Here is a 16035-nt window from a genome sequence, read left to right on the forward strand (position 1 = left end):
TTTTAAACAATTAAGAGAAAATAAGGTAAAGTGTTATCAACTAAATAACAAATACATGCAACCATAAAATTCTGCTTACCTGTAATACAAATTTCTGATCTATGTATTTTTTGGCAATGCTGGGTTGGAATTCTTGGCTTTCCAAAAATCGTATGAAAAATTCATATACAAGCTGCAACAAACAGATTATAGTTAGTTTCAAATTATAATTCACTGAGCATAGTATCAAAAACCATAAAAAGCCTGTAACACTAAAACTGATAGGGCTTAGAAAATTGAGTTTTAATATCAACTACAAGCTATGCTAGCGCTTCTTGTGGCTCACAGTTGCTATTATGTTTTTTAACTTTTTAAATTAAAAATCCAAAAATACAGCCAAACAAAGCAAATAAAAATCCCCCATAGCCTCACCATTTAGCGATAACCACTGTTAACAATTTAACGTATAAACCTCTTGATTTTTCTCTATATTTCTACAACATATCAATGAACTATAAATAATTTTTATATAGCTTTCAAACTACTTTTACCATCTAAATGATATATTGTATACAATTTATGCAATAATATCTAAGCCATCACTCTTAGCAGCTACAAGTAGTCCACCATACATAATTTACAATGAATAATTCCATTATTCATAATCAATTTAACCAATCTCCTATGCTTGGACATCTAAGTAGTTTCTGAATTACTTCTCTATCAAATTATGCCATAATGTATATTATGTAATATACATCAGGGTGCATTTGCTCAGTTATTTCACGAGGAAATATTTCTACAAGTGGAAATGTTAGAGCAAAACATATCTAAACATTTCAGGATTTTCAACACTCATTGCTAAATTTCCTTTCAGAAAATTTATGGCAATTTACACTCCTCTAAGCAATATATGATAGTTTAGCAGAATACTCTCATCTGCAAGAAATAAAAATATCCTCATTTGTAGAGTCAATCTCAAATAACTGTTCCAATAAGCAGCAGCAGATCATTGTTCATGCTCTTTGCAAAATAAATCTATGTTAAAGTATACATTAGATCCTGGCAGAGTATACAACTACAGTATATAAAAAATGGAACTTTTAACAAGAGACAGACAGGCACTGTGTTGGAAGTCTAGCTCTGTCCTTTACCAACTGTGCAACCCTAGGCAAGTTCATTTCTCTAAAAGTTTGTTTCTTCAACTGAATAATGGGGATGATAACCCCTAAGATGAAATGTGATAATATATATAAAGTGCTATGCATAGTGACTAACACGTATCACCATTATCACTATTGCCTAAAACAGCATTCTCAAACTTTTCAATCTTGCTCCTTTACATTAAAAAACAGTTGAAGACTCCGAACCTTTTGCTTAGATGATATATATATATGAAAATGCATATACTTACATACGTAAAGTCAGAAATACAAACTGAGAAAATTTAAAATACCTATTTGTTATTTCATTCTAAAGTAATAAAATATATTACACATTAACCTAAGGTTGGAAATTATTTTCCAAAAAATTACTCAGAAGCATTATTTTTTTATTTTTGAAAAATCTCTTTAATTGAATATTAGAAAACAGATTATTATATGCTTCCGTATTCAATCTGTTGCGAATACACTGTTTTGGTTGAAGTATATAAAGAAATCAAGCCTCATGCAGATCCAGTAGCATGAAAAAGGATGAGTATTTTCATAGTCTTTTCACATAAATTGTGGAAACTCTTCTTTGATACTACACCAAAACTTGAGTTTCTTAAATAGGAGTTGCAATCTGAAGCCAAAATCAATGAATTTTTCATACTGTTACACTAAGTTCCAATCATCTGTCTTGCACTTTGAATGGCTTTTTACCCATCCACGGTTTCCTAACAACATTCATCGGCCAACTGGAAAATACTGCTTCACTGAGTTAAGCAGATTTTTCAAATGCCAACAAGTTTTATTATACAGTATCAAAAGTCATATTCCTTAATATCTCCAATTTAATCAAAAAGTCTAAGTTTTGACAAGCTATAAAGTTCAAGGTGACAGCAGAAGGATAAAAGTTTTCCAAAATTCTAATTCTAAATTTTGCTTGAATGCTCTAATTTTATCAGTGGTAACAGCTGTTTTGTCTATTTTCAAGAAAACATCCACCAAATACCCAAGATGGAACTACAGTGTGCCAGACAGTCCTACCAGTAAAAATAACATTTCATGAAAACCAGCTAGTTTAGCTTGTAGCTCAAACAGTCAAATAAATGCTTTAGCACAAGACCATCAGTGTATTTCAGTATGAGTCACTGGGCTTTGTGCATCCTTCGGCTTCCCTCTTTGTCACGAAGAATGTTTTTAAATGTGTACTCAAAGGTCAAGATTTAATAATATTTAATTTAATTTCATAATTTTTGCTGCTTTTCCAAGAACATTTTTAATTGAAATTGGCTATTTTTTTTAAAGATTTTATTTATTCATTTGACACAGAGAGAGACTGCCAGCAAAGAGAGGGAACACAAGCAGGGGGAGTGGGAGAGGAAGAAGCAGGCTCCCAGCAGAGCAGGGAGCCCGACCCGGGGCTCAATCCTAGAACCCTGGGATCACGAGGCAGCCGCTTAACGACTGAGCCACCCAGGCACCCCTGGCTTTTGTTTTCTTAATTGTCAGCACATGGCAGTGATGAATAGGATCACAAAGCCAATTTGCCACAAACGTCTTGACTGGTGCTAAGGCAGCAGCAATTTCAACCACCAACGCTTTTACAACTATCCGTTTCCAACGTCAACACAGTGAAAACAGCAGATAGCATAGTATAATCATCAAACTAGCTTTGACTTTGCAGGTCTGAAAATCAGGTCTCAGGGTCCCCCGAGAGTCTGCTGTTACCACTAACCTAAATGCATCATACAGTGACCTTATGACTTCAGACTCTAACTTCACATTTAAATTGGGTATTCACATTAGGATTTTACTTTAAGGTAAAAAAAAATTTTTCTCTTTGAAACTCTGAATTCAGAAAAACTTCTTGCCCAATGATCTGAACATTGTCAAGCTGTACTTCTAGGCATGATAATATGGCTGAGCCCCCCCAATACCCTCTAGAAGAATTATTCTTTTTTTCAATATACTAATTTTTCAACTCTTTCTTTTACAAATAGAATGTCAGCCCTATTCAAACAACCCATAAAAAGAGGTTTAGTTCCCACAAAGTGGAGAGATTCTCATCTTGCAGGCCTGACTTGTGGACTGGCAGGGCTTTCTAGCAGGACTGGCAAAGTACTCTCTCCCCTGTGGTCCCTTAAAAGCAGTTATGGTTTAAAACAGTTTGGTGGAAACACTTTAGACACATTTATTAATAAGCATAAATGTTCTCTACACTTACACGACAGATTTTTAGCTCAGAATCAAAACTCTCCCTTGAATCCTTAAAGGGAAAGAAAGACTGGGGACTGAGAATAATTTACTTTTCAAGATCACATAAGTGAACTCGCCAAGGAACGTGAGTTAAAAAGACTTTAGCATTTCTGTTTTTCAGTCTGAAATGTAAAGCACTAAAAACATTCCCCTGATTGTAAATGGAAGTCCTGCAAAATCATATTCTACTGGAACTACAGATCCAAACAGAGAAAATACACGAAGAATAACCATGGTAACTATGGAACACCAATTTAAAAGATACCAAAACAGATAATAGAAAAGATCAAATAACACACATACAGAACCTTTGATATATTTAAACTAAAAACTTGTGGATTTAAACTTTTTTTCTATTTTTCTTAAAGGTTTATTTATTTGAGAGAGACAGCTAGCGAGCAAAGGGAGAGGGAGAGAGAGAATCTCCAGCAGACTTCCCGCTGAGCATGGAGCTCCAGACGTGGTGCTCAGGGCTCAAGCTCACAACCCTGAGATCATGACCTGAACTGAAATCAAGACTCAGACGCTTACTGACTGAGCTACCCAGGCCCCCCAAACTTTTTTCTATTTTTAATTATCTCCAAAGATCCATGATTTGTTAGGAGTTTTGTATGGGCCACAAATTTAAATCAGACAAGAGGTGTGCAGAAACAGTCAACTGGCTAGGCTCATTGCCTAGCCCATCACCCAATAACCATATCTCAATGCAATTTTGTTGTTTTGTACTATTATCAGATATTTGGTAATAAACACTGTGCTTTCTTATAAAAATGTGATCCAGAAGAAGCAGCACACTGCTAATGCTGGAGTTAATAAAAAATGAAAAGGTCTAAGAAAGTGCTATGTTTGGGTCACGAAAACATTGTTGGATCAATTAAAAAGTAAAATGTTAAATTCAGTAATAACTCACTGTAACATGAATGACCTGTCATGAACAGAAAAGGAGATTTCTTGAATGCTCAATGAGTGCTCTTGTCAGTACTAAAACCACCTATCAGTGAAAATGGAAAGGTGACTAATTTGTATAGTCAGAATACATAAGAGAAACACAGGAATCTTGAGTACAAAGACCTCCAGAAAGGAATAGCTGAAGGCAACAGTGTGCCTACTGACTTGACCTTTATTACAAATGAAGGTTAATTTGTGAATTTTAAAAGTAGGTTTCCTTTACCTGATCAGTCTAAGTCATATTTCCCCCTAAGCTAAAGCAGGGATCAGAGGATTATAGGCTTGAACAGGGTGTCAACACAGATGAAGCCAGCCCGTTCTGGAATACAGTTTGTGACTTTACATCGTAAGGGTATATAGGTCTCATCATCACTCCTCATTGTCGCTTTGGTTTAGAGTTTCGGGGGGACTAACAGTTAATGCTCCTGTAGTAATGACACAGTGTAAGCTAGAGATTTTTGGTGACAGAATTTAGTTTCATAGCTTTAGAAATTAATTTGGACTGTATTTTATAGAGTCATTAAGCTTAGGAAGGATTAACTGAAATATTCAGTTCAACTTTACTGTGCTTTAGGGGAAATTTGTATCTCCGGTGATCATGATTTAAAGCATTCAAAATGCTCTTGCAAATGGCAAGAGTAGTCTGCTGTCTCTGGGATGTGGAGAAGACAAGTTGAAGCTTTGAAGACAGCTCTCTTCCTGTCTTTTCCACTGTGAGATGTGGGACTTCCTGAGGAGATTTTCCTGTTTGTTTTGTATTTTATATTTCTTCCAGACTACACTGCACTTTATGAACTGGTGCCAAACATGAGGAATCAGACATGATAAGAAGTCCACCTATTCAAAGGAATGATTTTTTTCATTTTAATTTTTGTCACAATCTGGGATACACCATGAAAAGCACAAATAATTTTCTAAATTTCTTAGATTGCAGATAGTATGTCTGACACCTTTAAAAAAAAAAAAATCAAGCAGCTAAAATAGGAAATCAGCCACAGCACTTTAACTAATTTACTCAATCTTGGCATTGGCAGCAGGAATACATATGTATAACACGCCTGGGGAAGAGCTGAGGAAACAGAGGCCCAGAAAGCTCTCTCCATAACTAGGGGAAACAGCACACATGTATATCTGTGGCAACCTGGAAATGCCAAAGCAGGACAGGGAAAGCTGCAAACTGATGTCAAAAATTCTGAAATGGGGAAAATAGAAACTTTTAGACTAATCTCTAGGCCTCATCTTGCTGTGGCACAGTTTTCTGCTCTTTCGAAAGCCAACTAGTAGCCATGAGCACACTTCAAAGATTACAATGGCTTCTGCCTCTGGCTGAAACTATACAAGATTTTAGTCCCTCTCTACCATCCCTTCCCTCTTGGCTGGTTGTCATCCGGCCTCTGAGGACATTCTAACTCAATGGAAAGATAGCTTGGGAGAGCATTACATTCCCATTTCCTTGTTCTAGTCCTTTGCGAAATGTTGGCCTGCAGCACAAGCAGCCACGAAGGGAAGACGGAAAATGACCGGAATGGGCAAATACATACAGTACAGATGGGCCTAGTGTCGGCAAAGGAGCTGCAGGGATGGCTGTGATTTGTCCTGACACATGCGTGTGACTGGAAAACATGGCCTTCTCCGTGCAAGAGAACAAAACTGGCCTTTACACACAAGCTCTCTATCAGCTGTCGCTCATCCCTACAACACTATGAAATAACCATTGCAATTTGTTTTTGCCTTTGCAGGCTACAGAAACACATTTGTGGCTATCATGAAGACAGGCATTCAAGGTCCCCAGGGTACCTGCTGATGAAAATGAGATATAAACTCTGTGACCTAATCACATCTAACTAATACGAATGTGAAAATAGTCCAGTTCGTGTTGGAGGCTCCAGCAGGCAGGCTCACACAGAAGCTCTAATAAAAGTGCAAGAACTGCTGGCTGGCCCCACAACCTGGGAGGAAACACACTAAAGCATTACACCGCAACTTATTATTTTATTCTTTCGGCATCCTCATCACCAAGAGAAACACAGAGAGCATTCTCTAGCTTTCCGTTAATGTTTCTCTAATTTGATTTCTGGGTGAATCAAGGCCTTTAAGAAATTCCCATGTTAATCAGCTAATGAGTTAATGGAGCTTGCTTTTATAACAAATGGTAGTTCAAAGTACCTGTAAGTGTGGCCACGATGCCTCAAGGGTAGGTTCATCTTCTTCTGGATCAAATTCATTGCTGTCACTAGGAGGGAGAGTTCTGAATATATTGCAAGATACCTAAAAATAAACAAGCAGCAGAGTTAGCTGGAAGTACCTCCTGGGCAGCCTTACACAAGGTTTGCAGCCAGCCGAAGGGAACCCAAATGACAGATGACAGAACACCACCAAACTGGAACGGGGACCTCCTTCTACAGGCTTTGAGGCCAGGACCACCTCTAGACAAAGCTAGAAAGTGACGGAGCTGCACCTCCTGCCCTCTTGAACAGCACTGCTTGTCCTTATACGGCCATCCTCACCCCAGGTCCCTTTGATTTTAGACCTCCCATCCAAGCCCGCTCTTTGTTACTTACCGGTCAAGCGTGCTTCTAATTAACCAGTTTACACTAAGATATAAATAACTGCTAATGGGCTTTATGTATTTCCCTTCTCAGGTTTACTTACAATTTGCAAATGTACAGTTGAACTAATGGTAAAATTTCAGACATTTACGAAAAGCAAATCAGAAAAGATATTTCTGAACCTAACACCCTTGAAACCACATCTAATCTATTCTCGTTGGTTTATAAAATACCGGGGTGCCTGGCTGGCTCAGTCGGAAAAGCATACAACTCTTGATCTTGGGGTCATGAGTTCAAGCCCCACACTGGGTGTAGAGATTATTTAAAAATAAATAAACTTTAAAAAAACAGTAGCGATGCCCAGGATAAGATGTATCTGTGATACAAATCTCTATGAACTAATGAGGCAGTCCTTTACCATAGGCAATTTCCAGATTAAATGCTGGTTGTGCAAAGAATGTCCAGGAGTTGATAACTGTTGAAACTGGGCGATTAAGAGATGAGGATTCATTATTCTATTCTACTATTTTTGCATATATTCCAAGATTTCTGCAGAAAATGCTTATTTTTTTTTAAATGTGGTTGCTACTATTCTCAGGGTTCCTTTTCAATTTCTATTCTGCTTCTCGTCCTACTTAGTCATCTATCCTCTCCCAATGACCCAAATATGTCCTCAGATACGAAGAATAAAACCGGGGGGGGGTAGGGAGCAGGGGGTAAATGCGTAGAAGGCAAGAGGGGAAAAGAAAGGAGACTGCACCAGAAGCCTTTGCTGGACTTTCTACATAATGCAGAAAATAACAAAGTATAATATGCTGCTCTAAAAGAGGAAGAAAGAAGAAAGGCTTCTGGGGTCCCATACACTCTGTATGTGTTTATTCACTTAACAAATATTTATTAAATGCTCATTATATTCACACACTATTCCAGCATTGGGAAAGTAACAATGCACAAAGCAGAAGAAAGTCTGTGCCCTTCAGGAGCTTATATTTTAGTTAGATTCACAAGAACCCTAACTTTCTCACTACAGAAACCGAGCCCAGATGTGTAAGCTATGAAAAGGAGGGATTTGATTTGATTTTAAGTGTCATAGGAAGCCATTAGTTGATCTTAAATAGAAATGTGACGGGATTTTATTTTTGCTTAAAAAAAAATCATCCTGGTAGCTCTCTGTACTGAACAGACAGGGAGAGAACAAGTTAGAAGCCTATGGAGGTGGCAAGCAAAGGTGATGGCTTGGACTGGGATGGTGGCAGAGGAGACAGAAGTAGACTTATTCAAAATCTACTCTGGAAGTAATACCTGCTGCTGGCCTGGATACATGGGGTAAAGAAAAGGAAAGAATCAAGGATGAGTCAGAGATACAAGGCCATTTACCCAAGATGGAGATGGCTGGGAAAGGGAAAACTTTATTTACTTGTTTGGAGGGGGGGAGGTCCAGAGATCCAGTCAGGAATGTGTTAAAGCAGCAATATCCAGGAGGGAATCAGACATATGAATCTGGACCTCAGAGCTGGACAGGTCAGGACTAGAGACATATAAGGACTCCTTGGCATATTGATGATTTTAAAGCCATGAGACTAATGGATCACCTAGGAAAGGAGTAAATAGGAAGAAAGGACAGGACCCACAGGCATCCAACATTTAGAAATCAGACAGAAAAAAAACCACCAAACACAAATGAAAAGGAGTTGAAGGTAGGAGAAGAAAAGAACTAGAAATTGGGGTCTCAGGAGCTAAGAGGGAAGAGTATATTAAGGAGGACAAAGAGGTCAACAGCAGTAAATACTACTCTGAGGTTGACTAAGATGCACACAGAGCAGTATCTATTGGATTCTACAGCCCTATGAAGTGGATACTATCACGATCTCCAATTTACCATTGAGGAAATGGAAGCACAGGTGTTAAGATCTGAAGTTACACTTAGTAACCAGCAGTTAAAACTGAACGCAGGCTGTCAGGCTCAACCACAGTGTTCTAAGAAAGTAGGTAGACCACTTCTTTTGCTCTACTTTAGCTTAGATGACTGGGGGGGAAATCATTATATTAGAATGCTTTTGCCATGGCTGATGACAGCATGCACCCGTCCATTATGTTATTTTTGTCCCTTCTGATGATTATTAGAAATTCCGTTTACAAAGAAACTAGTGACTTTTCAGGAAACCATTAACCCATGACTTCTCTTCAACCAGGAAGCCACACTGTAATCAAAAAGGCAAAAGTGTTTTAGTTATTTGCTTTTGAAACTAGACATATATTTCAAAAACTGAGTTTTCATTCCAACTAAATCATGTGTATTTACCGTGCTCTGTAACAACTTTCTTTCCTCTCCCAAGATGTAAAAGTAAACCATGGAAGTTAAAAAAAAGGGGGGGGTGCTCCTGTATAGTAAAAAAATCTGGACAGAAGGACATGGAAACTTCTGCTCTCTCTGATCCTCCTGGTCGTATAAACCCTCTTTCAGTGCCCACCATGCGCCACAGCAATTATTTGTGTACATATCTGCCTGTCTCGCCCACTAATCAAGAATATGCAATGTCACATTCACATCTGTTTTCCTAGCGCATACAAGGCACCCAACAAATGTTCACAAAATAAAAATTTGGACACATTTACAAAACTGTGTATTTTGGTTTTGCTTTTTAAAATTTCAAGTTAAAGTTTTCTGAGTGATTTAAATTAATCTATTTTAACTCTGTTCATGTTAACTCTGATGTGGTCAAAGCTTCATCTCTCAATTATCACTTCAAAACAATGTCAAGTTGTGTAAATTATCCACACAGCAAGTAGTTCTAAAGGCATGCACTTCTCACTCAGCCACACACTGCCATTTCTTCAGATGTGCCTTCCTTATAATGCTTTATTTAGCTTACTTTCAAATAGTCACCAGATGAGTAATAAGGAAGCACAGATCTATTGGGCTAGACAATGAAGAGCTGACTCAACTGGTTCAGTAGTTCTCTAGCAAATTTGGAAAGACTGTCAAAGCATATCAAGTGTCATGGAAATGGCCAAGCTTCTGAACCAGCCAGGGACATAGTAGGTGCTTAATAAAAATGACACGAATGAATGAATCATTGCTCCCATCCTTAAGAATCTAGTCTAAAAAAAAACTAATCCAAGACAAGTCTGAAAAAACTACTTAAAGCAGTCATTTGCAACATTCTACAAAAAGTGTAAAATTGGAAATAACCACTATGTTCAACATTTAAGACATACATCAACTTACTAGAATATTGTGCAGCACTGAAGATCATGGCCAGGGTGCGTGGGTGGCTCAATCGGTTAAGTGTCTGCCTTCGGCTCAGATCATGATTCCAGGGTCCTGGGATCGAGTCCCACATTGGGCTCCCTGCTCAGCAGGGAGTCTTGTTCTCTCCCCCTCCTCCCTGCTAGCTCTCACTCAAATAAATAAATAAAATCTTAAAAAAAAAAAAAAAGACGATGGCTATATGGAAGCACAAAGAAATGTTTATGAATAAAGATTTAGGGGGAAAGACAAGAGAAAATAATATGACTCTACCTATAAGGGATAGAAATGGAGAGCTAAAGGGAAATTTTTAAAAGCTGTAGTAAAGCAAGAGCAATATGGATGATAAACTAGGTAGTTACTGTTATCTCTTAGGGCATACAAAGTAAGTCCTAAATCTATAAAAAGCTTAAGTTAGAGACATACAGTATATAAGTTATGCCTTTAATTTCAATATGAAAATGGGCTTTTGAATTTGTTTGAATAAGATTATTACTGTCAGAAGAGAGTTAAAAATCAGAGCTTCCTACAATGCCTCGAGCCTAGCTCATGAATGCATGGTTGTAAGATTCAATGAATGGACCAGTTTAACTATACAGTTAAATCATGAATTAAAAACTGGGCTATATCCATGGATGGGGGAGTGGGGGGAGGCAGTCCTCCAAATCCCCTGACTTTTCTGCAACAATTTTGTATGGTGAGTCCAATTTGGGAAAAGATCCAGTTGCTTTGGTCAGATTTTCAAAAGATTTCCAAGATCTAAAAATGTCCTAAAAACCACTATCCAAAACGGTAGATTTGCTTCCATTAAATTTTTCTTTATCACTGGCAACCACTTCTGATTTATAGTCCAGGTTTTATTTTTTTAAGCCTTTATTTATTTGTGTGTGTGTGTGTGTGTGTGTGTGTGAGAGAGAGAGAGAGAGAGCACACGCGCACGAGCAGGGGGGAGGGGCAGAGAGGGAGAAGCAGGCTCCCCACTGAGCAGGGAGCCCAACAAAGGGCTTAATCCCAGGACCCTGGGATTATGACGTGAGCTGAAGGCAGACACTTACCCAACTAAGCCACCCAGGCACCCCACAGTCCAAGTTTTAAAGGGCTTATTAAATAGGTAACATTATTAAATTGGTAATAGCAGTTGTAGGCTTATGCAAACATATCATGACTCCAAGTAGCCACCAGCATCAATCCTCACCACGGCGCAGTTCTACAGAGTCTATGTGGCTAGATTAAAATGCACCGAGGTATTTCTAAAGTCACAAAAACTGTCTCTATAATATATTTAAATATATGAGGCTCTAGTCCTAAACCGTCTATTTTATTCATTCAGGAATGGATTATCCAAAATGAACAAAAGAAATTTTTTAAGTAAATTACAAGGATTTATTTTTCAACTGTTTTATTTTCATCTACACTGGTATCAATGCAAAGAAAAAGAAGTTCAAGAAATAAGTCTCATTCATTTTCATTGCAAAGGCATTATAATAAATACTGAATGTTGGAATCAAACTAAAGGTTTGAAGGCCCTGGGCTGGCCTCCAGAAAGTGGCTATAAGGACAGAAAGCAAGGCTGAGGAATTAGGAGGAACACGCGTTAAAATCTAAATAACCCCTCCTCAAAGATAAAAAATTTAGGAATAGGGATTCCACTGGGTTGCTTCTAGAATCAGATCACATTAAAGACTCTCTCATCTAGCTCCCTCCTCTTACAAATAACAAAAGTCCCAAGAGCTTGTGAGTTTCTCAAGGTAACACGGCACCATGATATGCACGGAGGGTTCTCAGGGTCCCCTCTCTGGCACACCACCTCCTGCCATCCATGGAGACCATGCATGGACCTGACTTTTTTGTCTCTCTTTTTCCTTCTCCTCTGATTCCCCCACCACATTTCTTTTTATCAGTTGTTTAACCCTCTCGCGTTCTCTCATGTCTCCTTTCCCACCACCACCCCCCTCCATTACTGGCCTGCCAGTGGCCCTCAATGACACCCATGGACACTGTTTTCCTACCTGCAAGCATTCAAAGCTACAATGACCTTGCTCAGCATTAACAGAAAAATATAACAATCTCTTCATCCCCACTGTCTCGTCCAGACCTCCATCTTCAAACATCTTGATTGCTGCCAAGCTTCCTCTCTGGTGTTCCTACTCCCCACATCCCTTCTGCTCCACCTCCCCCAAAAGACTCTGAGCCCCTCAAGAGCTTCTTACTAATTTCTGAATGCCTAGTACCTTCATATACAAAAAGCAGAAATAACAAGGGTTGCCTGATAAAATACAGGGCACCATTTAAATCTAAATTTCACATAAACAAATAATTTTTAGTTCAAGTATGTCCTACAACTTGCATGGGACATAGTCAAGACTAAAAAAAAATTATTCATTATTTATTTGAAATTCAAATTTAACTAGGTGCCCTGTATTTTTATTTGCTAAAACTGACAATTCTAACACTAGTACTAAGAACCCCTTCTGGTTGCAACTCCGCTGTGACACAGACGGTAGCGCTGTCGCAGGTGAGGCTGAGAACCAACAGCTACCTGCTTGGAGGAACTGGCGGCTATTTTTCAGCTCTTGGGTTTACCGCTGATTACTGTGAACTACGGTGCAAAAAATAAAATTCAAAGTCTTGGCCAAATGTGAAAGAGACAATTTATCAGGATCCCAAGTACACAGCCCCATAAGTAAAGAGGAAGAAGTGTTTAGGTATACTTTAATCAGGTTTTGATTAAACAAATAATTTAACTATTTTCTGACTTACAATCAAAATCCAACTATTACTATATTTTTAAAAGATTTTGTTTATTTACTTAGAGAGAGAGAGAGAGAGAGAGAGAAAGAGAGAGAGCGCGCGCACGCGAGTGCACAAGCAGGGGGCCGGGCAGAGAGAGACAGAGCTCCGGGTAAGCAAACTCCCCGCTCAGTGGGAAGCCCAACCTGAGGCTCGATCCCAGGGCCCTGAGATCATGATCTGAGCTGAAGTCAGACACTTAACCGACTGAGTCACTGAGACACTCCACGGCTATTAATATTTTTAAATAGTTATTTAAGTTACTGCAAGGAGAAAACCCCTCCCTTTCCCCAATCCCTTTATCTCCATAGAAACTACTAATTTTACACTATGATTTTGGTTGATATTTTACTGTTGCTTAAGGAAAATGACTAGCACATTATTAAAGAATAGAATGTGGCTAGCGCTTAGTACCTACTAACTAAATATCTGCCCAGATTAACAATGAATAAAACAGAAGGTAAGAACAATATAAAGAGTTATTAAAAAATAACAACAACAACTAATGAATACTTTCAATTCCTTTTAGTTATATATTTGTCAGCACTATTAATATTTAAGGCTTGGCTAAAATCGGGCATATTATCTTCTCAGGAAACCTCTTTTAACTACAGTATAAGCAACTTAAATCATCTCTGTTTTACAATACTACTTTCTAGATGAGTAGGTATTATCTTCTCTTGGATAAAAGCATGAACTAGCTGACCTCAAGAACATTTCTCTCTCTGTTATCTGTGACACTATAATTTCATACAACTATGCAATACTGCAAATATATTGACTATAAATATAAAAACAATGACATCATAGCTGTAAAATGAATTTTGAGATTACATCTACAAAGTAAATTTTCTAACAAAAAAGGGACAATATGAATGATGTTAAGTAGAGAACATCCAAGCAAATTAAAAAGTGCCATTATTCCTCTAGCACTATTTGTATTAAGATCTCAAGCAAGAAACAATTTCAATGATATCCCTCAGTTTTTCATTGAGTTCATCCACTCATCCATTCATTCTATAATCCATCATGTACTGAAAAGAAACAAAATTATTTAATCAAGCATTTAGAACCAGAGGGAGGACCCAGTAATTGCAATGTTGAAACTACGTCATCATGCATCATTCTCAACAGTATTTTGTGTTAGCCCAAAAAAAAATGCATTTAAATAAATATGATAAAACATATTAAAGTAAGCAAAGTCATTTTAAATCTCTAAATCAGACATCTGAACAGAGAAAACTATTCCCAAACATATAAGGATTTATATTAAATATTCAAACTCTAAGAATAAGAACTAAAATTCGAACAGAATTTGCCTAGATACCTCACTATACTATTTATGTTTAGAACATAAAAGTAATAAATAATAAACATACATATAATGTCAAGTTACCTCTGGTAACACCAAATTTAAGAATTCTTAATAGTCCCAGTGATAAAGGACCTTTCAAACCTGACTCTCAGCCCCTTTTAAAGTAATTATTAATCATTATGGATATATAAAACCAAGGAGAAAAATCCCAAAGCATTTGTAATTATGCTCAAGAAACTTAGAATCAGAGCAGATATGTATCTTTTAAGCTGGGACTTTGATTAGGAAACAAATGGCAAAATTTTAAAACTCTCAATTAGCACTTAATTTAATTCACTGGCAAGTTCTTCCATCAGTAATTTGTTTCTAAAGCCAAACCATGTCTTTTAATTACCATAGTAAGTTTACTGTAGTTTTAACTTCAGACTAGAAATAAAGTCTCTTTTTAAACCTCACCATTGATGTGAATGAACAGAGCTGTTTAAAAGTTATCTGAACTTGTGAAACCATTAAAATCCCTTATTCTAACATAAAGACATGCCTTTAGCACTAAATCTAAAGAGGGGAAATTTAATTAAATCAGTATGACACCGTCCTATATTATGAGCCACCCACTGCAGTCTACCTTTATTCTGTAACATATTAAATATGTAACTGTCACTACTATGTAATGTTATCAATATAATTAAAAATTTCAGGCAAGAATTTCCAGACGTTATTATTAAAAACGTGTTCACTTGAGTTAAACGTAATTCCCTGAGCTAAAATAATCCTCTCAATGCTCTTGTTTGCCACAAGAAGAGATCTCAGCAACACAAGAGGGGCTAAAACACTGTGATGCATGGGTGTGGTCGAGCCACTTCACCAGGGGTGTCCACATTTTTACCATAAAGCCACCTTTGTGGACAAAGCTCTACACTTCTAAGGAAACAGTCAGTGAACCAGAACCAAAGACAGTGTACACTGTTCACATGTGACTAAGAAATATGCACTTGTGACAGCTGTTAGATTTGTTTTACAACATCCGGAAATCTAGAAGAGGATTTAAAAGATTTCTAAAGTCAATGATTTCAACCATATTATAGTTACACATTCATGGTCATACTGTTAACCTGTATTACCAGGGCTTTCTAGGACTTCGCAACTATTCTGTGAAACCTGATTTCTGAAATGAGGCAGAGAGAACATCTTAAAATGATAAAAGCAGCTTAACAGTCAGTTGGAGAAAGGGAAAAATCAAACAAAAAAAAGAAGTTTAAAAACTTATATTGCCCAACAGAATTTTCAAATATGAAACCAAATTTAAAAGACAAGATTAAAGTAATATAAATCTTGGGCATGTACTATTTTCCTAACTCATAGAGATGTCATTTTTATTTATATTTCCTTTAGCAAGTATTTCTTTCCAAATCTACTAGGTATGCACACCATTCAGATTTATACAGACTAAAAAAATCTGTTTTCATTGTTATTGGTGCTGCTGCTGCCGTTGGTTTAGCTGGTAATAGTTATCATCAATTGGAGTAACTGTATTTAACATACACTGATTGTTTCTGAAAATAATTTGATCCCTTTAGATGTTCAGTTTCTAGAAGGATTAGAGCACTGACAACTGTATGGAAGAAAGGAATCTGTCTGTGAGAGCTCAAGAACAGAGAGGCAATAGAATTTGAATACAGATCAAAGTAAATACAAGGTAGTTTTGAGGAATACTTCAACATTTAGCTGTAAGGAGAAAAATGTGTGAAAGGAAGTACTCTTTCTTTTGTTCTACTCTCTTTGCTGGCATGGCCATCAGAT

At 37.3% G+C, this 16035-nt stretch overlaps 1 protein-coding gene across 4 annotated transcripts in view; it reads right to left on the bottom strand.

Annotated features, from left to right (window-relative positions):
- Positions 1 to 16035, bottom strand: part of PPP2R5E (protein phosphatase 2 regulatory subunit B'epsilon) — a 146403-nt gene that overhangs the window by 34078 nt on the left and 96290 nt on the right. For all 4 annotated transcript variants that reach the window (XM_019793957.2, XM_011217900.3, XM_011217898.3 and 1 more), the window contains 2 exons: positions 6498 to 6599; positions 80 to 172 (listed from right to left, as the gene is read on the bottom strand). In XM_019793957.2, the coding sequence (XP_019649516.1) occupies positions 80 to 172; positions 6498 to 6599 (195 nt within the window). The remainder of the gene's footprint in view (positions 1 to 79; positions 173 to 6497; positions 6600 to 16035) is intronic.

Source organism: Ailuropoda melanoleuca, chromosome 14, assembly GCF_002007445.2.
Source record: "Ailuropoda melanoleuca isolate Jingjing chromosome 14, ASM200744v2, whole genome shotgun sequence".
Classification (NCBI taxonomy): domain Eukaryota; kingdom Metazoa; phylum Chordata; class Mammalia; order Carnivora; family Ursidae; genus Ailuropoda; species Ailuropoda melanoleuca.